Genomic DNA, 24396 nt, shown 5'->3' with positions numbered 1-24396 from the left:
GCAAGTGACAATCATGCAGTGAATTGCCGACAATTCGCAGACAGTCATGGGATATTTGGCATGTTAAATATTTGAACCAATGCTTGCCAAGATAGTTATGCGGTTTGAAAAGAACAGTGACCCGACTACTTCGAAAATCGTGCAGTCTGAACTCGAATTCAAGCAAATTGGCTTAGTCTTGACTTCTGGTCATGACAGTGTTTGATGGGAAATCTGTTAATTGTCCAGTTCCAAATAAACACAGAGATGGACAGGAAAAGGTCAAAGCCATCAGGTGCCCAATTTAGAAAAAAAGGAAAAGAAGAAGAGGAGAAATGAGTTAAAGATAAAGATATGCAACTTTTAATTTGCATATTTGCATAACTTAACTTTTAAGTTGCCTTTGGATACTTCACTCATACGGCGTATGAGGAAAAGCTTAATTTCCCTCAATGCTGAAGACTTTTTCAATACTGCAGTGAAACTGCACTGCCATTGGTTCAAACTGGAAAACTTTTTGAACCAATGACGGTGCGTCAAAGTTGCGTGAGCCTGTGGCGATGCAGTGCACCAAAACCTGCCAAAATGGGCATGAGTCTTGCCTCTCTGCGCTCATGGATTGCTTTCTTCAATGAAAGTGGTCCCACCCCTCATGCCCTCCCGTTTTTCCTGCTCCCGCGAGCCAGCTAGGAAGAGACAGTGGGGTAGAGGGGCTCAGTGCCCGGACTTGGGTGAGCCCACGCCTGCTCAGCACCCACGTGCATCACCCTTTCCAATGAGAGAGCTGAGCTGGGATGGACGCCAAGCTTTTCCACGTCCTCTCAATATGAGACAAGTCTGGTTCTGACACACCTGCCTTTCGCAACCTCCGCATCACCACGGATTTGGCCCTGCACGCCACAAAAGCCACAGACCTGGCCATCGAACGATCCATGGCCAACATCATTGTGCTAGAGCGCCACCCCTGGCTCAACTTGATGGAGATCAAGGAGAAAGATGAAGTGGCCTTTCTCAACTTCTGGGGAAGTCGTTGCCTAGTGGTTAGAGAGTTTGACCTAGGGTTGTGGGTTCGAATCATGGGCCGGCAATACCACGACTTATGTGCCCTTGAGCAAGGCACTGAACCCCCAACTGCTCCCCGGGCGCCGCAGCATAAATGGCTGCCCACTGCTGTGGTGCGTGTTCACAGTGTGTGTGTGTGTGTGCGCACTTTGGATGGGTTAAATGCAGAGCATGAATTCTGAGTATGGGTCACCATACTTGGCTGAATGTCACGTCACTTTCACTTTCAATGCCCCAGTCTCTCCAACCGGTCTCTTCGGACCTACTGTAGATGGGTTCAATGAGCATTTCACTGCAGCACAGAAGTCATCCCAGGCCATGTGACACTTCCTTCCCAAACACTCCAGATCAGCCTCTGCCTCGAGTCGCCCAGGACTGCGCTGACTCGGCATCAGAGCAAGCCTGCCCCTTCTACCTCCCAGGCAGCACCCCCTAAGGAGCAGCATCGGCGAGCTCGCCCCGCTAAGCACGCTACCTTCCAAAGATGTCAAGGTCCCGGCCAAGGATTGTGCTGGACTCGACCCCTCCAAAATCTTCCTGATCCTTTGGGAAAAAAAGAGGAAGGAGCAAAGTCCCACCGCCACTCACTGCAGTTCACCCGGAGACCCCCTCGTTTCCACGGGTTGATTCCCACTTTGGTAGAACCGGACGGCGCTCAGGTCCTCCGCGCCAACGTGATGACTCTGCTAGGGAAGGGAACCATAGAAATAGTTCCCCCCTCAGAAAGCGGATTGGGGTTCTACAGCCATTATTTCCTCGTCCTCAAGAAAGATGGCGGTCTCAGACCCATCTTGGACCTCAGATTCTTGAACCTCTTCCTCATGAGATGGACATTCAGTATGTAAACATTAAAACAGATCCTTACACAGATTTGCCCTGAGGACTGGTTCTTCTCACTGGATCTGAAAGATGCTTACTTTCACATCCAGATAGCCCCCATCACAGACAATTCTTGATATTTGTGTTTGAGGGCATAGCTTACCAATATACAGTCCTTCCCTTCGGGCTGTCTCTAGCTCCTCGCACTTCCATGAAGTGCATGACACAGTGCTTTCCTCTCTGAGGCAGATGGGAATCTGTGTTCTTAATTATCTCGATGACTGGCTCATTCTGGCCCAGTCGCGGACCAAGCTAGACCATCACAGATCCGTGCTCCTCAGCCACTTAGAGTGCCTAGGACTCAGGGTCAATTTTGCCAAGAGCTTACTGCTCCCCAGTCAACGTATCATGTTCCTGGGGGCAGTCTTCGACTCAGTCCGTATGAGGGCTGTAGTCTCACCAGAGCGTGCCCTGGTAATTCAGCAGGTCGCAGCTTCCGCCAGAAACAAAGCCTGTTTCCCTCTGAAGTTCTTCCAGAGGATGCTAGTGCTGATGCATTCCACATCCCCAGAAACTCCGGGTCCCACCTCACACTTGGCGGCACTGCTGCTTTCGCATCAAGGTCAATCAGGCCTTTTTGGCAGACTTGATACCTTGGATGAACCCTGTTTGGTTCAGTTGTGGAATACCACTACAGGAGGTTTCCAGAAGGACTGTGCTCTCTCCATGTTTTTTGTTTTAGGGCACTTTGTGCGAGGGCAGACCAGCCTTCAGCTCGTGGTCACACGAGGAGAGCCATCTCCACATCAACTGCCTCGAGATGTTGGCAGTGGAATGAGCCCTTCACTCCTTTCAGGCATTCCAAGGGGCGCCACGTCCTAGTCCAATTGGATAGCATGACAGTGGTGTCCTACATAAATCAACCTTTCGTCCAACTACCTCTGTGCACTTGCAAAGCACCTCTTGGAATGGGCATTACCCAGGCTGTGATAGCTCAATGCAACACATGTACCTGGCAGAACAAATCTGGGAGCAGACATGCTATCCTGGAGCAATGTCCCCCCAGACAGTTCCCAGAATATGGGAGATTTTCGGGTTGGCAGAGGTCGACCTCTTCACCTCAGAAGGCAACTCTCATTGCCCAACCTATTTTTCAAAGGACTCAGATGCCCTGGCCCACAACTTACACTTTTACCCCAATTGCTCTGATCCCTCAGGTCATCAGACGAGTCAGGGAAGACAAGGACAGAGTCCTCCTGGTGACCCCACTCTGGAGGAGCCAAGTTTGTTCCTCAGAGCTATTCAGGCTCTCCACAAAAGCCCTGTGTTTGTTAGCCTTTTTGCTATGCTTATACAACAATAATTCGGTTTTAACTAAATAAAACACATGATCTAATTTCACCATAATATTGTGCTTTGCAACAAAACTGTAACAAGTTCAGTTATTATTAATTTCCATCAGTTGGGTTAACATTAGACCCTGTAATAAGCCAATGGAATTGGAATTGGAATCCAAATCTGTGTAATTATAATTTAAATCTACTTCTCAAATTATATTTCATAAAAAAACATCTCAGACATTACCTCAAAATGTTATTGGGGTTTCAAAAAAAAAAAAAAAAAAAACTTTGTTACAGAACAGCGCATTGATTTCATACACGTCCATTGAAGAGGTCATCAGGACCTCTCAGAAGGGTTAGGGTTAGGGTCTTGAAATTTGTTGTATTTCTACTGTTGGTGATGACGGGTTTCCATCCAAAGTTGTGAATATAACTTATGTGCAAAATTGGAATATCGCACAAAACATTTTCGAACAAGCAACGTTTCCATCCGAAGAGTAAAAAAGAACAAAATCGTCACTTCCTGATAAACTGGCACTATACATCACTAAGAAAAATAGGAGAAGCTACTGAATATAGTTATTAATTATCTGCATAATTGCATTTATATATTCAGGATTTATACATATTTTCAGATTAATTTCCTTTTATTCAGACTTATGACTTTATATTCAGATTCATTTTTTATGTTCACAATTTACATTTATTTATTCAGATTTCTATATATTCAGACTTATTAATATATATTAATATTTACTGCTATATATTCATAATTTATATTTATATGTTCAGATGTACGTCTATATGTTCGAATTTATAAATTTATATTCAAATATACATTCAGACTTGTAACTATATATTAGTTTACATTTATATATTAGACATAATATATTCAGGCTTATAATTATATTATTACCAAATATTATATTATTTTGGGGAGTACTAGAACATTCTTGCATTTACTATGTACAGATATGTATTATGTTTTATACATAGGTATTTTTATTTAATTATATCACAATAACATGAATTTAATTTATTTATAAGGCGGTATATGTATGAAAACTGAAACACTCATTGTCTGCCAGCAGGAACAGCTCCACACACAACAGCTTCAAAAAAACAAAAAAAAAACAGACATTACATACAAGATTAAAATGACATCAATTTTTCTGAAGTCCCGAAGTCGGTGTCTTTCAGAAATAAAGTGATGTAAAAACACCTGCACTCAATTTATGGTAAATTTAAATTGTGCACACACACACACACACTGTGAACAGACACTTGGAGCAGCTGGGGGTTCGGTGACTTGCTCAAGGGAAGGGAATGATAAGGCTAATTATATATGCATACCACTTTCTGAAACAACCTTACACAGTTTTGATAACGTTAATAATGTACACAATGTTAACGTAGCATGCCTATGATGATGTAATGCCGACTGCACACATACACATGCTTAGTCTTGGGATTCCACAACTTCCCTTGATCATCCTCACAACTTATTCAACTTATTGCTTGTAGCCATTTTGTTCTCCTTTCCGGTTCTGTATGTTTCTTAGGATGTAAAACTTCAATTCATAATTTGTTAGTTTATTGGAGGTACAGATAACGACACAGCAGCTCTTCGGATTGTTTGTCCAATGTATTTCAATCGTCGCCAAGGCAATGTTTTCCCCCACGGGCTAAATTCAGATCACGTGACGGGGTGTTCCCGGGGCGTTCCCAGACCAACCGTCTGTATGAATGGTTCTTTAGACTAGGACTGTTCGATTCCGATTCCTGATTCTTTTTTCTGGAATCGAAAGAATCGATTCCAAGAATCGAATTATACGTATTGCGAAACACACGTATACATACACGTATGTATGTGGGTAGATACATAGGGATATACATATATTTAATCCAGTATCATAAAACTATAGCATAAATTCCTGTTAAATTCTAAAAGCGTTTTGTTAAGGAACAGACTCATGCACACGATTCTAGATTTCGTTGGGTCAGTCGCTGATTGCCTACACAATGCTGAAGTAATCATCCTACCCTAAACCATACTCTGTTTCACGACTGGATCCATTTATTTAGTTTGAACTTTATTTCTTGTTGACAAATGAAATCGGCTACATGGGCGCGGTTTGTGTAAAAAAAAAAATCATAAACAAGAGTCGATTTGGAATCGCCTTGGAATCGATTCTTCTTTCCCAGCCCAAATTTAGACGCCCAGTGTGAACACCAAGAGAAGTTAGTTGAAGAGGAAGAGCAGCGCGATGGCGTCCGCCTCAGCGGTTCTTCTGCTCCTGTCTGCGGGTTTATTCACGGTAACAGACGGTAAGTTTATTACAAAATCAAAGAAACATTTTAAATATGCGTTTGGGCGGTTTACCGATGGCGCCAAGTACAAAAATCATTTATACAGCACTTCATTTATCGGGACTTTTTAAACTATGTTCACGTTTTAAGGTCCCTGTTGTTCTTTTAGGTTTAGGAGAGGACTGTAAGAGCTACTTCACCAGGGATAACGTGTACAGGTCTTCGCTTACCTGCAGGTTTTTGGAGCACTGCTGTGGAAACTGCGATCACAGATACTGCTGCTCCTCTACATATTCGAGGTTATCCGATGATATGCAAGATATGTGCACTATGTAAGGATTTTCTTTCTTAATACAATTGTCCATGAGACCCAAAAGTTACTTTTTATACACCCTCACGTAATTCCAAACCAAAATGGTTTATAAGAAATTACATGTGTGTGTGTGTGTGTGTATACATAGTGCGAACTACGGGGGAGCTAGGGGGAGCTCGGGGGAGCTCGGCTCCCCTTAATGACACATGGGCTCCCCCAAAAACGAGAAATTTGAAATTTTGGGGGGTCTCAAAAAATATTGACAGTGTGAATATTTAGAAGTGCAATTTCAGTTGTGTAATGTGATCATGATGCAGTACTAAGTGTAAAATAGCAAAAATATTATTCATTCATGCATGACGGCGAATAAAACCTAATTTACTTCAATAAAGATTACTATACATGCTATTCTTGTAATGAGCATCAAGGTGGTGGGACGCTGGGCTGCAAATTCCACTTATGATAGTACGCACTAGATTCGTAGAAAAAAAATAAACGCTGGAGGCCATTTATCACGCGCAAAGTCCTTAATTCATTTTGCAGTTATAGCATCATAGCAAGGGCAAAAAGAAAACAAGGCAGTTTAATTAATTTTGGTTTTATTAAGAAATTGTGTAGTGAGTGGAGAGACTGGAAGAGCCAATATACATGGCTGTTTGTTAAGGATTAAAAAAGCTTGGGGTGCATCGGAAATAAGCAGCGCTGCTCAGTTTGACCTATCAATTTGTGTTGGTAAAGTATAAGGGGCTGTTCACAATCGCGCCTAAAACCGCTTTCTCCTTCTTTCCAAAGTGCTCGGGCAGTTGAATAACTTTACATCTGAGGCGTTTAAAGACTCCGTTTGTCCATTATTTATTTCTAAAAATACACGACAATGTATAAAGGGCTCCATTACCTTCTATGTTACATTATGGCCCCGTAGAAACAGTTTTTGTAAAAAATAGGCTCGCGATTGCGTCATAACCACTCGACTCTCTGTCGCATTACCGTACAGACAGGAGGAGAAACTCGCAGGCAATTAACTTAATATGGCGTACTGGCGTTACATTTTAAAATACTATACAAAATAATTAATCAGAATACTTACTCCTGCTCACTCACGACAAAGAACTCCCCGCTCAAGCTCGCCGTCTCTGCAAGATTAACGATGGCAGTTTGCACGCACAGCTACTAGAAGATTTACATCTGGCAGACAGGTTGCTGACGTCGTCAAGCTTCGTTTGAGTCTGCGCGTCAGAAACGGAAGTGCTAAAAAACACTAAAAATTGGCTTCAATTGTCTCAGTTGAGTTCCAATGGGGTCGCTGTGTCCATTTCTTTTACGGTCTATGTTTGCAGCACTAAAAATCGCTAGCAGTAGCTCTAAATGTATTTCAAAATGGCAATCCATATATAGCTATGGTCAGCTGTTCCTTCATCTTGTCTGAGCTTTCAAAGTTGTTACGGGAAAGGATGAAGCTGATTGGTTGGTTCTTGTCACATGACCCGCGGTGCGCTTGCGGCTCTGAAAAGTTGAGATGTTTTTAACTCGATGCAGTGCGGAAGCACCTGGAAAAAAAACAGCCATATAGAGACATCTTTATGTATATATCTCTCTTTATGGCTCTGGAAAAAAACGATCGCTTCCATTATGAGCGCGTGCCTACATTGGAAATAACAAACTAGAGTGCGAAAAATACGTGATATGTGAATGGCCACTAATAGTGCATATACAGTTGCAGCTGTTCTGTATCTTTTTAAGTCATTGTAAGTCCTTTTTTGAAGCACTCGTGTCGATTATGTATAATAGTGCATAAACTTGTAGCTGCTGTAAGTCCTTATTTGAGGCACACGCAGCGTATCCAGTCTGATTAATATTAAAAGTTATCCTGTCAGGATAACCTACATACCTACATACCCTTACACATCTATCTTACACACCTCTGTAAAAGCTAATATGCCATATGCATATTAATTTGCGTATTATGCGGAACACAGGCTCTCAACAACAATGACAGCTGATCAACGATTTCAACAGTAGGCTAGATGGGGGTTGGGTTAAATTCAGAGAAGATATCCCTACATGGATCAGTAGGAGTAATCCACCAATACACGATTCACTATGAACATTCACGTCACTCTAAAATGACAACGCGTTCAACAGCAGCAGAACTGTACAAATGCTGGACATCCACACACCACGCCACAGTATCACCACTTACACCTCCATAACAATGTGCATGAATCAATACTCATCAAATAATAAAGCACTCACCTGTCACTTGTAAATAAAGTCAATGCGTCTGTCATTCAATGTCCCTTTACTCGTATTAAAAAAATAAACATGGCCAAATAAGTTGTTGTGCTAGCTGTTAGCCACTCATTGATATATTCTTTAAAATGGCGCACAAAACTATTGTCAGTGAATTCAGTTGAAGTAGTTTATCCTTCAGTTATTTCTCTTTTGTTTGCAAAAGAGCGCCTTAAAAAAGGCAGATCGCAGCAAGATCTGGTGTAGAGGCGCTGGTGACAGTGGCTTGGAAATTTCCAACTAAACGATGGACGCAGTGTTACCAAATTGGGCTAGGTGATGAGTGGGGCTAGGCCGTAGGGCTGTCAACGAATATTCTAAATTCGAATATGTATTCGAATAGTTTTAAAAAAACTAATTTCGAAGGTGAAAATGAATATTCGAATAACAAAAAAATGTGGAAAAAAAGGCCCGCAGTAGTAGAGGCGTGGCTGTCTCCTTTGCGAGTGGGCGCGCTAGCGCGCCTGAGGGTTCAGGGACAGGTCACAGCCTCACAGGAGTCGCACTGTCTGTCACAGCATCACTGCTGAAAGATGACGCGTCTTCATGGAAGATTCCTACAAGTGCAGAGCCCAACTCGACCGCAGCAGAGAAAATGAGGTCAAATTGTTGACCCGCGAGATAAAGTTGTATGCAAGCTATTTAAGATACAGTTAGCATGCCATTCGACCACTAGCAACATGAGGTCACATCTCAAAAACGTGCACCCAAATGAGCATGGCATAATGTGTGGAACTCCAGCTAAACCGTTACGTCTTGACACTTAACGCTACTTTGCATCGCCCGCCGCAAGCTCTTTGTCTGCAACACGACAAGAGGCCATAACGGATAAAATAATTTAGTTCATTTGTAAGGACATGAGACTGATCAGTATCGTGGATTAGGCAGGCTTCGGGGAGTTCTGTCAAGCAATGGATACGAGGTTTATTTATTTATCGTTTCATGTCAAAGAAAAGTTCCATGTTTACCACAGCACAGCTCGCTCGGAGCATTCAATGCCAGTTCTATATGCTGTAAAACTTCAATCACCGAATGAAGCCTGCTATATTTGGGACAACAGTCGCGACCTTAAATTACTTGCACAAAAATTAGTTTGTTCATTTAAACCATTATGCGCAGATAACATGAGGGTGAGAGAGCGTGAGGTCTGCAGTCTTGGCCATTAGTTGATTTCCTTGTTTTTGTGTAGGTAATACGTTGTCATACGTTTAAACTTAAATAGACTACCTACACAAGTAGTTATGTCTCTTTGTATTATTTTGTCCTTTTATTGACGTAATGTGCTTCATTGACAACATGCGTAACTAGATGTTTGAATAGTTCGAATATTCGTGTGTTTTTAGAGGGAATACTCGAACGTAATTTTTGAGCAATTTTGACAGCCATACTAGGCATAGAGCCGTGGAAATGGAGCGAGGCCGGTGGAGTGATTAGAAATGAGCGACACCTGTGACACTCACCGGTCTGGAGTCCCACGGAGGAGATCAGGAGGATATAAAATAGGAGCGACGACAGTGAAGGATGAGAGAGGACCAGGCCTGGGCTTTATTTTGTGTTTGGTTTTTGTTTGTGCGCGGCCGTCATCTGTGACGGGGCTGTCACACTGTTGTGTGTTTATTTTGTTATTAAAGTTTTTATTTGAATGTCCGCCGGTTCCCGCCTTTTTCTTCCTGTGATGATGAAGTTTGTATACTGTTACTAAAGCTCATTACAAATCTGATTCGATGACTTTGAACAAAAGGGAAGCATTATCTGTAGTACTGGCCCGGTTATTACAGTCTATATGTGCTGGCCACATTCCTTTTTTTTTTATGTAGGATATTCCAGTTCAACCTCAAAGAAACTAATCATAGGTCATTTTGTGGACATTACACAATAAAATGATACCTAAATAATAATTTTTTTTAAAAACCTATTAGTTTTTATAGGATAAGCAGAGAAGGCCCTGCTGGCACTGACAGCACACCACTGCCTGACATGCTTCATAGGTGAGTAAAACACAAATTAGTTTTCATTTTTGGGTGAATTAATCCTTTAATATCGGTTTTTGAGCTTAGTCTAATCGTTGATGTAAATCTCAAACCATATCTTCAAATTTACTTGCATTTCCAGCATTGCATCTGGTTCTGTCCTTCCATTTTCTTGCATTACCCAACGTTTCCTTCTGAGGTTGTAATTTTTTCACTGAAATGTTAATGTAGTTTGCAAAAAGCACCCTACTCCCTGTAGGTGCAAGTTACGCTTTTAACAGCGACTTTGTCACTTACAGAACAAACACTTTAAAAAGCAGTTTTGTTTTGGTCAATTTAAAGCTTAGGCAGAGGAGAGAAGTAGTATGATGCAACCTTTACATTTTTGAGTGCGTTAACCAAGGCAAGACGGGGCTTGATCAAAGTAGTTAAACAAATTTTTTTCGTTTTTTTTGTGGCAATGTTTGCAATAGTGACCCTGATTTGAAACCTGATTTGATAACGGTTTATAATGATATTATGTTTTTAATAATCTAATCTAAGCACAAAGCAAACTAACCAGTGTGTTTTATTGAAACCATAGTGGTTTCATTAAATTAATCGAAAAATAAAATGTTAATTAATAACATTTTCATATAAATAAGATTTATAGATTCAATTATAGATCAAATATACTTTTTACACAAAAGATGCTTTTTCTAATGCTTGTAACTTAATGTTTTTATCTGTCCAGCAGCAAAACCAGTATTGGCGTTACTTTATCAATAGTAGGGGCTGTGGTCTTCGTCATCTTTTTCTTCATCTGCTGTTGCTGCTGCCCCGGCTGCTGTATCTATCAAACGTGTGTAAAACCCAGACGTAAGTGTTTAAGTGGTAATGAAATACTTTAACAAAAACTGAAAATGTAATTGTCCTCAGGCCATTCAAGATGTAGATAAGTTTGTTTCTTGATCCAAAAAGATTTGGAGAAATATTATCACTGCCGAATCCTCTGCAGTGAATGGGTGTTGTCAAAAGGAGTCCAAACAGCTGATAAAAACATCACAATGATCCACAAGTACAGGTGCATCTCAGTAAATTAGAATGTTGTGGAAAAGTTCATTTATTTCAGTTATTCAACTCAAATTATGAAACTTGTGTAAATAAAGTTCAATGCACACAGACTGAAGTACTTTAAGTTTTTGGTTATTTTAATTGTGGCATTTACCCACATTTAACAAAAACCCACAATTTCAACCTCGACCAATTAGAATAGGGTGAAATGTGAATCAGCTAATCAACTCAAAACACCTGCAAAGGTTTCCTGAGGCTTCAAAATGGTCTCTCAATTTGATTCACTAGGCTACACAATCTTGGGGAAGACTGCTGATCTGACAGTTGTCCAGAAGACAATCACTGACACCCTTCACAAGGAGGGTAAGCCATAAACATTCATTGCCAAAGAAGCTGGCTGTTCACAGAGTGCTGTATCCAAGCATGTTAGCAGAAAGTTGAATGGAAGGAAAAATTGTGGAAGAAAAAGATGCACAACCAACCGAGAGAACCGCAGCCTAATGAGGATTGTGAAGCAAAGTCGATTCAAGAATTTAAGTGAACTTCACAAGTAGTGCATTGAGGCTGGGGTCAAGGCATCAAGAGCCGCCACACACAGACGTGTCGAGGAATTTGATGAACCACAGACAACATCAGAGATGTCTCACCTGGACTAAGGAGAAGAAGAACTGGTCTGTTGCCCATTAGTCCAAAGTCCAAGGTAAAATGACCATGATGTTGGTGTGCTTGACTGGCCAGCAAACTCACCAGACCTGAACCCCAGAGAGAATCTATGGGCTATTGTCAAGAGGAAAATGAGAAACAAGAGACCAAATAATGCAGAGGAGCTGAAGGCCACTGTCAAAGAAACCTGGGGTTCATACCACCTCAGCAGTGACACAAACTGATCACCTCCATGCCATGCTGAATTGAGGCAGAAATTAAAGCAAAAGGAGCCGCTACGAAGTATTGAGTACATGTACAGTAAATGAACACACTTTCCAGAAGGCCAACAATTCACTTAAAAAGTTTTTTTTTCTTATTGGCCTAACTTGTTGAGATAGTCAACTGGTGGGTTTTTGTTAAATGTGAGCCAAAATCGTCACAATTAAAAGAACCAAAGACTAAAACTACTTCAGTCTGTTTGCACTGAATTTATTTAGTAGCCTACATGAATTTCACAATTTGAATTGAATTACAGAAAGAAGTTAACTTTTCCATGTCATTCTAATGTATTAAGATGCACCTGTAGTTTACATGACTCCAGTCCATTAACTAGTGAGGCTAAAAGTGTTAATAAGAAACAAATCAATCAATAAGATGCTTTATAACCTTAAATTGTCACTTTTGGCCAAAATGCAAGTCCTCTATCCATAATATTTCTATCTCCAGTAAAAAAAAAAAAGCATTATAATGAATGCATAATGCATTATAAAATAGTACAAAGCACATGTCAAACATTCATCTGATCTGATATCTGATCTTATGGCTGTTTGAGAGAATTTCTTTTTTACCATTATTATTATTATCATAAAACTACTACTTATAAGTGGTCTTTGATCGCTTTAAGTAAAGTAGTTTCAGAAAAATGGCAAGATATGAGACTTTATACATTATAATCCATCATAAATGTGGATGCAACATGTTTCATTGTGTTATAAATCATCATACTCTTAAAAGCTAGAACCACAACTAAGTTAATATTATAGTATATTAAAACTGTTCTTATTAATATTCATGAGATGAACATGAGCTTTTTATAATGCATTATGTATTCATTATAATTCCTTAAGAATACACTTATAATGAAAGTGTACCGAAATAAACCTCTTGTCTGAATCGCGAGAGAAATATCCACAGACCAATCATTCTAGTTCTAAACCAATATGTTGGTGGAGTTTGATGTGAGACTTTGGACTTTTTTTTTTACAGGAGAAAGTGCTGTTATGGTTAATTTTGTCCAGAAGCGATGGTTTAAAGTAAAGAATGTCTTTGATAGATTTTTTTTTTCTTGGAAACGTGTGGCTTGTGTCTTCACAAAACATTAATTGATGGACTGGAGTGCTGTGGACTGCTTTTGGATTATTGTGATGTTTTAGGATTTAAAAAAACAAAAAAATCGAAGCTTACGTGACATGACATTCAGCCAAGTATGGTGACACATTCTCAGGATTCATGCTCTGCATTTAACCCATCCGAAGTGCACACACACAGAGCAGTGAACACACACACACACACACACACACACAGTGAACACACACCCGGAGCAGTGGGCAGCCATTTATGTTGCGGCGCCCGGGGAGCAGTTGGGGGTTCAATGCCTTGCTCAAGGGCACCTAAGTCATGTTATTGAAAGTGGAGAGAGAACTGTTCATGCACTACCCCCACCCACAATTCCTGCCGGCCCGGGACTCGAACTCACAACCCTTCGACTGAGAGTCCGACTCTCTGGGTTAATGGGGTTTATAGATGATTCAGGATACTAATTATTGAATTATTAATTGACTTCTGTCTTTTTTTTTAACAGCTGTGGATGAAACACATGTAACTACAGTCATGAATACACAATCCATTCAGCCGCAGCCGGTAATGCAGGGAGGCCAGTACCCACAATACCAACCAGTGCCGACTCAAGCAGGTTACAGGGGTCAGCCTATGCAGACAGCACCATATCAGGGACAGTCATATGCACCAGAACCCCCACCCTCGTATGACATGGCCAGTAAGAACACCTAGTGCTGGATAGACTGAGACCATGTAGTAGTCTTTTCTGTGAAAGTAACTAGTGTCTTTTACTGTTTCCAGCGAGTCCTGGATATCCCACTATTCAGGGTGCATATAATGGAGGCCAGGCCATGTACCCCATGAAGTCACCTGACCAGCCGGGTGCTGCTCCTATCCTTTCAGAGACATTGAATCAGCCGGCTTACAACCCCGACTACATGCAGCCACCAAAAACCGGTTACTAAACTGCAACCATCTGTCAAATCAGTCACTGCTGGATTGTGGTGTTTGACACAGTTTCGCAAGGCAGTAAAAATGTGCATTATACAAGACTATGTGCTATGGTCAGGGTTATTAGTTTTTTAATTTTAGTTATTTAGTTTTATTTCAATTTCTTTCATTTTATTAAAAAATAAATAAATGATTACTATAGAAAGTTTTACATGAAAATGTACAAGCAATGAGTGAAAATAGTTGCAGTTTAAGATTTATATTAGTGTTTTCTGCCTTCGGTATTAATAATTCTGGTATACACTGATATACAATATAAAATTAAATATACTAAAAATGTAAAATATAACTTGCCATCTTTATTTTATTTTCATTATTTTTGTTAGTTAATTTTCTTTAGTTACAGCTCATGTAATTCTGTTGAGTTTGCATAAAGGTTTTTTTTCTGAATTTCAAATGGCAGGAAGTGTGATTATATATAAAGGAAGTGTCAACTATTTTTTTTCCTTTTGAGGGTATAAATGCAACCGCGTTTTGAATAACAATGAGTGTCACACAAAACTTTCACAATTATGTCATGAGTCCCACTGACATTCTGTACCAACAAGTTTAAACCCACACACTCGTTTTCAAGCACAGAATGGCTGTTAAGTTAGGAAAAACATTACTTTTTTAACCTTTATTAAAGCATTAAGAAACCCCCGTCCCAACATTTGCAGTGCCTTTTCAGATTGTATTTTACTGTTTCAGGTGATATTGCTTTTTTGAGATGCAGTCAATTTGTTTAAATGGCTATACATTTGTGAATATGTTAAATTGGTGTTTTATATGTTTTATATGTGTGAAATTTCGGGGGCGGGACTTGGGCGCTAAACATCCTGATTGGTTGAGTTCACGCAGCATTGGCTGGGTTCAACGACCATTTATTGGGATCATTTTCAAAATATTACTGTTATTGTGTCATGAAATATAATTTTAAAAGTATGTAAGGTGAGAATGTAGTTGTTTAAAACTCAAATCTGTGGTTTATTTATAAAGACGGCGCCTATTTAAAAATGTGTTTCGCCGATCTCTGAGACGTGAGCTCCACGTGATCAGCGAGAGCTCAGTCCTCATGTATCCGCCGAGAGCAGCCTCACCTCGGCTAGATCTTCTGATGTGTGCCGCTGGCTCTGATGTCTCTTTTTAATGGTTAAACATAAAATATAATTCATTTTGGGTAAATCTAACAGGTTAGCTTTGGTCTGTATTCAATTTATCTATATGTTAAAATGAAAATAAAAAGTCAAATTTATATCATTTAGTTTCATTGTAATGACTATATATATATACACATTTCCCTGAACTAAGTACATTTCTGCAGCTGTTATTATGTTTAAATGGTAACTAAACCCTAAACCAACTTTTTTTTAGTTAATGATCTGTAAGAATGGGGCTTTATTAGTGCGGTTCATTGATTCAAGTAACTTTTTTGACATTTGAGTATGAAGTGTTTTAATTCTACAATATCTGGTGTAAAAACGTCTTGAGTGCTGCCCTCTTCAGGTTGAACTGTGGCTACTGCAGTTGATTTTTCCTATTGGATGTTGCGGTGACAACAAGTGATGTAAGCAGTTTCCAGCTCACCACGCCCCTTGGTACGAGCTACCACGCCCCTTGGTAGTATAAAACCATCTTGTTCCGTCAAAATCACTGTAGTGAGTCAGGACAGGAGTTGGAATTGCGAGTATTGAAAGCGACCAGGATAGACTATTATAGCATCTTTTTAGCATAGCATTTATATACTTATTTAGATTTTGTGTAGCTTATATAGTTAATTAGCATAGTTGTTAGTGTAATGTTAATATTGTTAGAAGCATAGTTAGTTGCATAGTATTGCATCAGTTAGGATAGCTTCAAGTTGGCTTAGATTTATCTGTATTTAGTACAATGGTCAGGATGGTACGTATGTGTAGTGTTGCTGGTTGCAACAGCACTGCTGGACTGCATAGTTTTCCAGCAGACTTTAAAATTAGGCACCAGTGGTTGCATGCACTTGGCCTGGAAGACCGCGAGTTCCCGCCTAGAGCTGGAGTGTGCAAACTGCATTTTAACGCGGGATTGCTTCTCCAACGCAATGGAGGTGGTAATGGACTTCTCCACACAGCTTGCGCTGAAAAGTGCAGGAGTTAAGACCGCAGTTTGAGCCAGTGGCTCGAATTGATATGGCTCATGCCACAGATACCTCAACATCCTCCACTTCAGGTGAAGGTGGGGGAGAAAAGTCCTCTACTTCAAATGAACGCTCGGTTGCAAAGCTACTTGCGTCACTACAGTCACTCTCCATTTTAGCGACTCTGACAGCAGCTGTCAATCAATCCGTTTACTGCGTGTCTCAGGTTCACACCCCACCCGCTCAGCCCCGCCCTCGGTTTAACCCATCTATCTCCGCTGTGCTCTGCCCACTTTTCAGCATTTTTGAAATGTTGCCAGTGGGTGGAGTCAGGCTCTGACCAGGGGTTTAGTTACCCTTTAAATGAAAACGAAAGGAGGCAGAGGTGTTTGATATCCCATTTTTCACAAAAAGATGAATCTTTAGATCTTTCTTGAAAATGAGTAAAGACTAATTGAAAAAAAAAATTAGCTGTACGAATTGAGATTGGGAGGGATTTTGAACTTCTTTGGGATGGCACCACAAGGCATTGTTCACTTGCAGAGTGCAAACTTCTGGAGGGCACATAAGATTTAACCAGTGAGTTATCTTGTAGGCAAGCACCAGTACCTTGAATTTGATGCGAGTGGCTACTGGTAGCCAGTGTAACATGATGAGGAGAGGATTAACGTGAGCTTTTTTTGGCTCATTGAAGACAACCCTCGCTGCTGCATTCTGGATCAATTGCAGAGGCTTGACAGTACATGCAGGAAGGCCCGCCAGTAGAGCATTACAATAGTAAGTGAAGGTATGACTGAAGAAGAGATCGCTTGAGGGAGGTGAGTGGGGATCGGATCAAGTGGACAAGTAGTAGGATGATTGGACAGGAGAAGTTTGGAAACGTCCATCTCTGACAGTAGGGGAGGAGGAGGAGAAAGAGAGCATCGGTCATTGTGAAGTTGTCCTCAGTCTGAGGTGTGGAGAATTGGTCACTGATAGATCTTGTCTTATTTGTGAAGTAAACTGCAAAGTCATCCGCTTTAAGAGTCGATGGAGGAGGTGGTGGCGGTGGATTAAGAAGAGAAGAGAAAGTCTTGAAGAGTGTCCGAGCGTCACGACAGCTGTTAATTTTGTTGTGGTAGTAGGATGTTTTAGCAGTGAAGACATTTTCAGAGTTTCTTGATTTCTGCCATTTCCTCTCTGCAGCCCTGAGTTTATAGCGATGTTCACGGAGAACCTCGGACAGCCAGGGGCAGATGTGGTGGTGCATGCTGGCCGAGACGTCAGTGGGCAAAAGTTGTCCAAGCAAGATGTTAAAGTGGAGCAAAGAGTGTCCGTATCGCTGTTCGTGTCCAGAGCAGAAAACTGAGAGAATGGTGGAAGAGAGGATGAAACCACAGCAGATAGGCGAGATGGAGAGAGTGAGCGTAGGTTCCGTCGAAAGGTGACCTGCGTTGGAGTGTGTGCCACTTCAGGAGTAAGTGCTAGGTTAGCAGTAATGAGGAAGTCGTCTGAGGTGTGCAGTGGAGCAACTGAAGAGTTGTCCACAGAGCAAAAGCGTGTGTAGATGAGGTCCAGTTGGTTGCCTGATTTGTGAGTCGCTGTAGTAGACATTAGCTTGAGATCAAATGAGGCGAGCAGAGTGTTGAAGTCAGCAGCCTGGGGTTTATCAAGGTGGATGTTGAAGTCTCCTAGCAGTACCAGAGGAGTACCATCTTCAGGAAAGTTTGATAGCAGCACATCCAACCCCTCTAAGAAGTTTCCCAATTAACCTGGGGGACGATAAATGACCACAAAGTGGATTTTGACAGGGTGGGTTACAGTAATGGCATGTGATTCAAATGAACCATTACCTGTAGGTGATTCCTGAAGATCAAATTTCCATTCTTTTGATATAAGGAGACCCGTACCTCCATCCCTCCCAGTGATACAAGGAGTTAGGGAACAAGTGAAATTAGTGGAGAGGGCTGGAGGGGTGGCAGTATCTTCAGGTTTGATCCAAGTCTCAGTCAGTGCCATGAGGTTGAGACCGGAATGAGTAGCAATAGAAGAAATGAAGTCTGCTTTGTTAACTGCAGACTGGCAGTTCCAGAGACCAACTGGAATAGAGAGCGTAGTAGTAGAGGTCAGAGGGACAGGCCGTAGGTTTGTCAGACAGGCCGTCCTGCAATGTACATAGCGTGCTCTTCGAGTGTTAGTAGTAATAGTAGAGATCTGAATCACACAGTGACTACAAGTGTAAGAAATATTTGAGAACAAGCTATACAAAAAGTAAAGAAAGGGGGGAAAAGCAATACTCAAATGCCCTGTCGGTGTCCTTGCTCGGTGGAGTCGCGCAGGTAGAGTCGATTGTCTTCACACGAGGGCTGCCCCAACCGCTGCCGCGGTGAAACCTACCGCTTTTGTGTTTGCCTGATTACCTGTGATTGAAGTCAGCTGGCCATGCCTCACTATTTAGCAGATCGAAACTGGGCATTCCCGCGATAGGCAAATGCTAACGAAGCACCACGTTCAGCACGTATTTACCAGGGTAAGACACACACAATCCTACGAATGCACAAAGTCCGCACTACCAAGGATGCACGTCCAAAATCAGCGTACTTTGTATTGAGAAACGTGTGCAGACCTACGTCACCAGTCTATTTGTCTAATCTTCCTGGTACTTTACACCATGGTGGAAACGCAGAAAGCAACAGTTCTGGGGGGAAAAAAGTTCCTGGGAAAAAAAGTTCCTGGGAAAAAAAGTTCCTGGTTCCGGGTAATTTCGATGGAAACGTGGCATAACAGGTCCTGCATGCTCACTCTCCTGTCAGCACTTTAATTTATATTTATATATTCAGATTTATGTCTCTGTTCAAATTTATACATTTATATTCAAATATACATTTATAGATTCAGACTTGTAACTATATATTCAGATTTACATTTATGTATTAGACAATATATATTCAGGCTTATAATTATATTATTACACAATATTATACTATTTTGGGGAGTACTAGAACATGCTTGCATGCATTTACTATGTACAGATATGTATTATGCATATGTATTTTTATTTAATTCTATCATCATAACATGAATTGCAGTGAGACTGTTATACAGTTGAATTTATACCATAGTACAGTCTCAGGCGGCAATGTATAAAAACCGATGCAAACTCATTGTCTGCCAGCAGGAGTCGCTGTTGGAGTGGTACAGATCAAGGTTTCGCCGGGAACAGCTCCACACACACACAAAAAAATCCTGCTTTATCAGACATTACATACAAGGTTGAATTAAAATGCCATCTATTTTTTCTGAAGTCCTGAAGTCGGTGTCTTTCAGTAATAAAGTGATATAAAAACACCTGCACTTAATGTATGCACACTTTACACTGTAGTATCACAACTGAAGTGTAAATTCTGCAGATTACATCATTGTCCAGTATTGTACAGTCAGTAATTTATGATCAAAACGTTTATAATAATATTCGAAAAATTTTACAGTTGGTTTGATACATGTATCTCAAACGGAGTCAGAATCTAATTAAAGTGGATATGGTTTAATTAACATGAAAAATATGGATTCAATATTGTATATAAAAACAATAAAGGCATAATCAGAAAAATATTGTGCATTATAGGGTATTGTGAATTATAGGGAATAATATTCTGAATATTTTACAGCTGGTTTGATACCTTTAGATCAAATGGTGTTATCGTTTAATGGATTTATATTATTGCATAAATTAAAAGTTGTACAATTATTATAAAACACACAAAAAGGTCATTCAAAAAACGGAGCATTGTGCAATAACAGGGATGTTTTTAATATTGGTTTTATATTATAATGTCACATAGTTAAATTGTTTAATTCATTTATATGGTTAATAATAATAATAATAATAATAATAAAAGAAATTAAGCCTTGTGCAACGTGAAGTACACATATTTATGACCATTTAAGTTAGTCTGGGCTCAAAACATAACAGCTGTCACAGCCACACCTTCTACACTCCCGGAATCGGACACTTACGCCACACCCACTCGTCCCCAATCACCCGAATTCTGAACTCCTGTGCATCATCACCAGAACCACATATAAAGCCATCAGTCACCATCACTCATCGTCTGGTCTTGCACCGATCTCCTCACTTGCCTGAACGCCATTATTAAACCTACCTGAACTCTTGAACCCTCTTCATCCTCGTCAGTCTTCCTGTCCCCATCGTCTTCATCTGAGCACCATCTGGATCACCGTTCACCATAAGGGAAGTTGTGTTGTCACCGTTCTATCCACGTGTCAAGATTCACCTGTGTCTGAAACCTCTGATTCACATTAAACTACCTTATCACTGAATCCTCTGTGTCCTCGTCTGTGCCTGACAGAAGACCAGACCGCATGCAGAGCTCTTCGGACACGGGCGAGGACCGCACCGCGGATCCCTTCACGCAACTGGTTCACGCTGTACGGTCCTCACTGATGCAACAAACTCCCCCTTCTTCACCGGCTGTCAACAACTCAAACACCGCTACAACTCCGGTCACTTCTTCAGTTGCCCCTGCGAGTCCCATGGCCAAACCAGCGACATACAGCGGCACGGCGGAGGATTGCAGCGGGTTCCTGCTACAGTGTTCCCTCTATATGGAATCCAACTCTCATTTATTCACCTCCGAACGCAGTCGAGTAGCCTTCATCAGCAACCTACTCTCAGGTAAGGCCCTCCAATGGGCTGAATCTCTCTGGGACTCGAACTCACCTGCCCTTGGATCCGTCACTAACTTCTGTTCCCAGTTAAAATCCGTCTTTGGCCATCAAACTTCTGCATTGTCTGTCCATGACCAATTATTTACCATTCACCAACAGAGAGATGAATCTGTGAGTGATTATGCCATACGCTTCCGTACTCTCGCTTACATAAGCGGCTGGAATGAAACTGCCTTAATTACAGCATATCGCCACGGATTGAATGACAAGATACAAAGTTTGATAGTTGTGTACGAAGACTCACTAGGACTAGAGAATCTCGTTCAGAAATCCATTCGAGTTGCCCAGAGACTCACTGCCTGTCATCCGCTCACCCCCGCTGTACTTCCTCCGCCCGCTATACCATCTGTCGCTCCTCCAGCACCTGAACCCATGCAAGTGGACTCTCCCCATCTGTCCGCATCGGAACGTCAGCGGAGGATCAACGCCGGGCTATGTCTCTATTGTGGGGGAGATGGACACCTCTTACCATCCTGTCCAGTTCGACCTCCACGCCCAGCGGTGAGTACCATCCATATACCTCCTCAAACTGCTCATCTAACTAAGACCTGGGTTACTCTAAGACACCTTTGCTCTTCTGTTTCAGTACAAGCCCTCATCGACTCCGGTTCGGCGGGGAACTTCATCAACCGGCAAACCTTAACTCGTCTCAACGCCAAACATCACCGAAGCCCTGTCGAACTCAAAGTAACCACCATACAGGGAAAGCCGCTGGGCAAGGGTCGTGTCCACTATTTCTCCCCCACAATCATCCTCCGCGTGGGACTCCTGCACGAAGAAGACATCACGTTCATGGTGCTGGAGGAATCCACCGCAGACATCATCCTGGGACGCCCCTGGCTTAACCTCCACCAACCTCACATCCATTGGCCCACTGGCGAGATCCTGAAATGGGGAATGTCCTGCCATGATACCTGCATCACTCCTCCAGCTAAAATCCCCAAGGTCAGTCCTCCCTTAAGGAAGTCTTCCCTACCGGTCCAGTCCACATCAGTGGAGAGCCCCGACACGAAGATGGATCATATCATCCCTCCTGAATATCGGGCGTTCCAGGATGTGTTCAGTAAGCGGTTGGCAACGAAGCTACCACCTCATAGGCCATGGGACTGCGCCATTGACCTCCTGCCTGGAGCAACCCTTCCTAAAGGACGAATCTATCCCCTGTCCATCCCGGAGCAGAAGGCCATGGAGGAGTATATACAGGAAGCCCTCGCTCAGGAGTTCATCTGACCATCTACTTCCCCTGCCGCTTCCAGCTTCTTCTTCGTGGCCAAGAAGGACGGAGGCTTGAGGCCGTGCATCGATTATCGCCACCTCAATTCACAAACCGTCAAATTCAGTTATCCTCTTCCCCTGGTCCCAGCGGCGTTGGAACAACTACGCGGAGCCAGGATCTTCACGAAACTGGACTTGAGGAGCGCCTACAACCTAATCCGCATCCGGAAGGGGGACGAATGGTAGACCGCTTTCATCACTCCTTCCGGGCACTATGAATACCGGGTCATGCCGTATGGGTTATCCAACAGTCCATCCGTCTTCCAAAACTACATGAATGAAGTCTTCAGAGATTACCTTAACAAGTTCGTAATTGTCTACATCGACGACATCCTCATCTACTCCACATCCAAGCAAGAACATATCCATCATGTCATCCTCGTACTCCGAAAACTCCGGGAACACCACCTTTACCTCAAATCCGAAAAATGTGAGTTCCATACGCCCTCAGTCCAGTTCCTAGGTTACATCATCGACCCATGTGGCGTGAAGATGGACCAGGGGAAGGTGGACGCCATCACACACTGGCCTCAACCCGGCTCCATAAAAGAACTTCAACGCTTCCTGGGCTTTGCCAACTTTTATCGAAGATTCATCAAGGACTACAGTTTACTCAGCTCCCCTCTAACTTCTCTCCTCCGGAACCGGCCCAAGTCTCTGTCCTGGAACCCCGAGGCCACTGAAGCTTTCCACCTGCTCAAACAAGCCTTCAAGACCGCTCCAATCCTCATCCACCCTGATCCCAGCCACCAGTTCATCGTGGAAGTGGACGCCTCATCCACCGGGGTCGGAGCAGTCCTCTCCCAGCGGCAGGGGAATCCACCACGACTCCATCCATGTGCCTTCTTCTCGAAGAAGCTATCCCCGGCGGAGCAGAATTATGACATCGGTAACCGTGAACTACTGGCCATTAAGCTGGCTCTGGAAGAATGGCGTCACTGGCTGGAGGGAGCCCAGTTCCCTTTCGAGGTGGTAACCGACCACCGGAACCTGGAATACCTCCGTGAAGCCAAAAGACTGAATCATCGCCAAGCTAGATGGGCCTTGTTCTTCACGAGATTCAACTTCAAGGTCACCTATCGCCCTGGCTCCCAGAACAATAGAGCCGACGTCCTCTCCCGTCTTCATCAAGCAGATCCCGAACCCGAATCTCCAGAACCAATCCTCCCACCAGCCATGATAGTTAGTCCTATCCAGTGGAGTATTGATCATCTGATTGCACAGGAAAAGCTTCAACACCCTGCTCCGCCGGGAGGTCCAGAAGGGAAACTCTTCGTCCCCCCTCAACATCGGATTACCCTCCTGGACTTAGCTCACACCTCTCCGGGCTCTGGACACCCAGGCAGGAGGCGGACCCTCTCGCTCCTACAACAGCGTTACTGGTGGCCATCGATGGCTCTGGATACGGTCCGCTACCTCAAAGGATGCTCCGTCTGTGCCATAGCAGACACCCCTAGAAGACTCCCGGAAGGTAAACTGGTGCCCCTGCCCATTCCTGAACGTCCATGGACCCATATCGGCATTGATTTCATGACTGACCTCCCTCTCTCTCAAGGCTACACCTGTGTACTGGTAGTGGTCGACAGGTTTTCAAAATCATGTAAACTCATCCCTCTCAAAGGACTCCCCACTGCGTTCGAAGTGGCAGAGGCACTATTCCACAACGTCTTCCGTCACTTTGGCATCCCAGAGGATATCGTCTCCGACAGAGGCCCCCAATTCATCTCTAGAGTCTGGTCAGCTTTCTTCCGTCTTCTAGGGGTGTCCGTCAGCCTCTCCTCGGGATACCATCCTCAGACCAACGGCCAGACGGAGCGTAAGATTCAGAAGCTGGGGAGGTTCCTGAGGATTTACTACCACCGGGCTCACCCCCTTCCAATGTGTCCTTGGATACCAACCTCCGCTCTTCCCATGGTCAGGTGAGCCCTCGCAGGTCCCAGCGGTAGATCACTGGTTCCGACAGAGCGAGAGGGTCTGGGACTCGGCTCACGTGCATCTCCAGCGGGCAGTGCGGAGGCATAAGGAGCAAGCGGACGCTCGTCAAGGACCCACGCCGCAATACCAACCTGGACAACAAGTCTGGCTCTCGACGAGGGACATCCGCCTCCGACTGCCCTGCCGTAAGCTGAGTCCCCGATACATCGGACCATTCACTATTGAACGGCAACTGAA

General features: G+C 42.8%; 1 protein-coding gene across 40 annotated transcripts in view; it reads left to right on the top strand.

The window, feature by feature from the left end:
• Positions 1-5223: 5223 nt before the first annotated feature.
• The window catches only part of LOC127942950 (protein shisa-5), a 173506-nt gene continuing 154333 nt past the window's right edge, over positions 5224-24396 (top strand). For 5 of the 40 annotated variants that reach the window (XR_008149494.1, XR_008149491.1, XM_052539015.1 and 2 more), the window contains exons 1-4: positions 5342-5528; positions 5680-5842; positions 10032-10100; positions 10816-10940. Coding sequence is in view for 25 of the 40 variants with exons in the window: in XM_052539015.1 (XP_052394975.1) it covers positions 5468-5528; positions 5680-5842; positions 10032-10100; positions 10816-10940 (418 nt within the window). In the remaining 15 variants the exon portion in view is untranslated. Of the gene's footprint in view, positions 5529-5679; positions 5843-10031; positions 10101-10815; positions 10941-13641; positions 13837-13919; positions 15302-24396 lie in introns of all 40 variants that reach the window. The other 35 variants (XM_052539013.1, XM_052539011.1, XM_052539012.1 and 32 more) reach the window with 27 other exon arrangements.

This window comes from Carassius gibelio, chromosome A22, assembly GCF_023724105.1.
Source record: "Carassius gibelio isolate Cgi1373 ecotype wild population from Czech Republic chromosome A22, carGib1.2-hapl.c, whole genome shotgun sequence".
Taxonomy (NCBI): Eukaryota; Metazoa; Chordata; class Actinopteri; order Cypriniformes; family Cyprinidae; genus Carassius; species Carassius gibelio.
The sequence above is the reverse complement of the archived record's forward strand: the minus strand, read 5'-3'. Positions and strand labels throughout refer to the sequence as shown.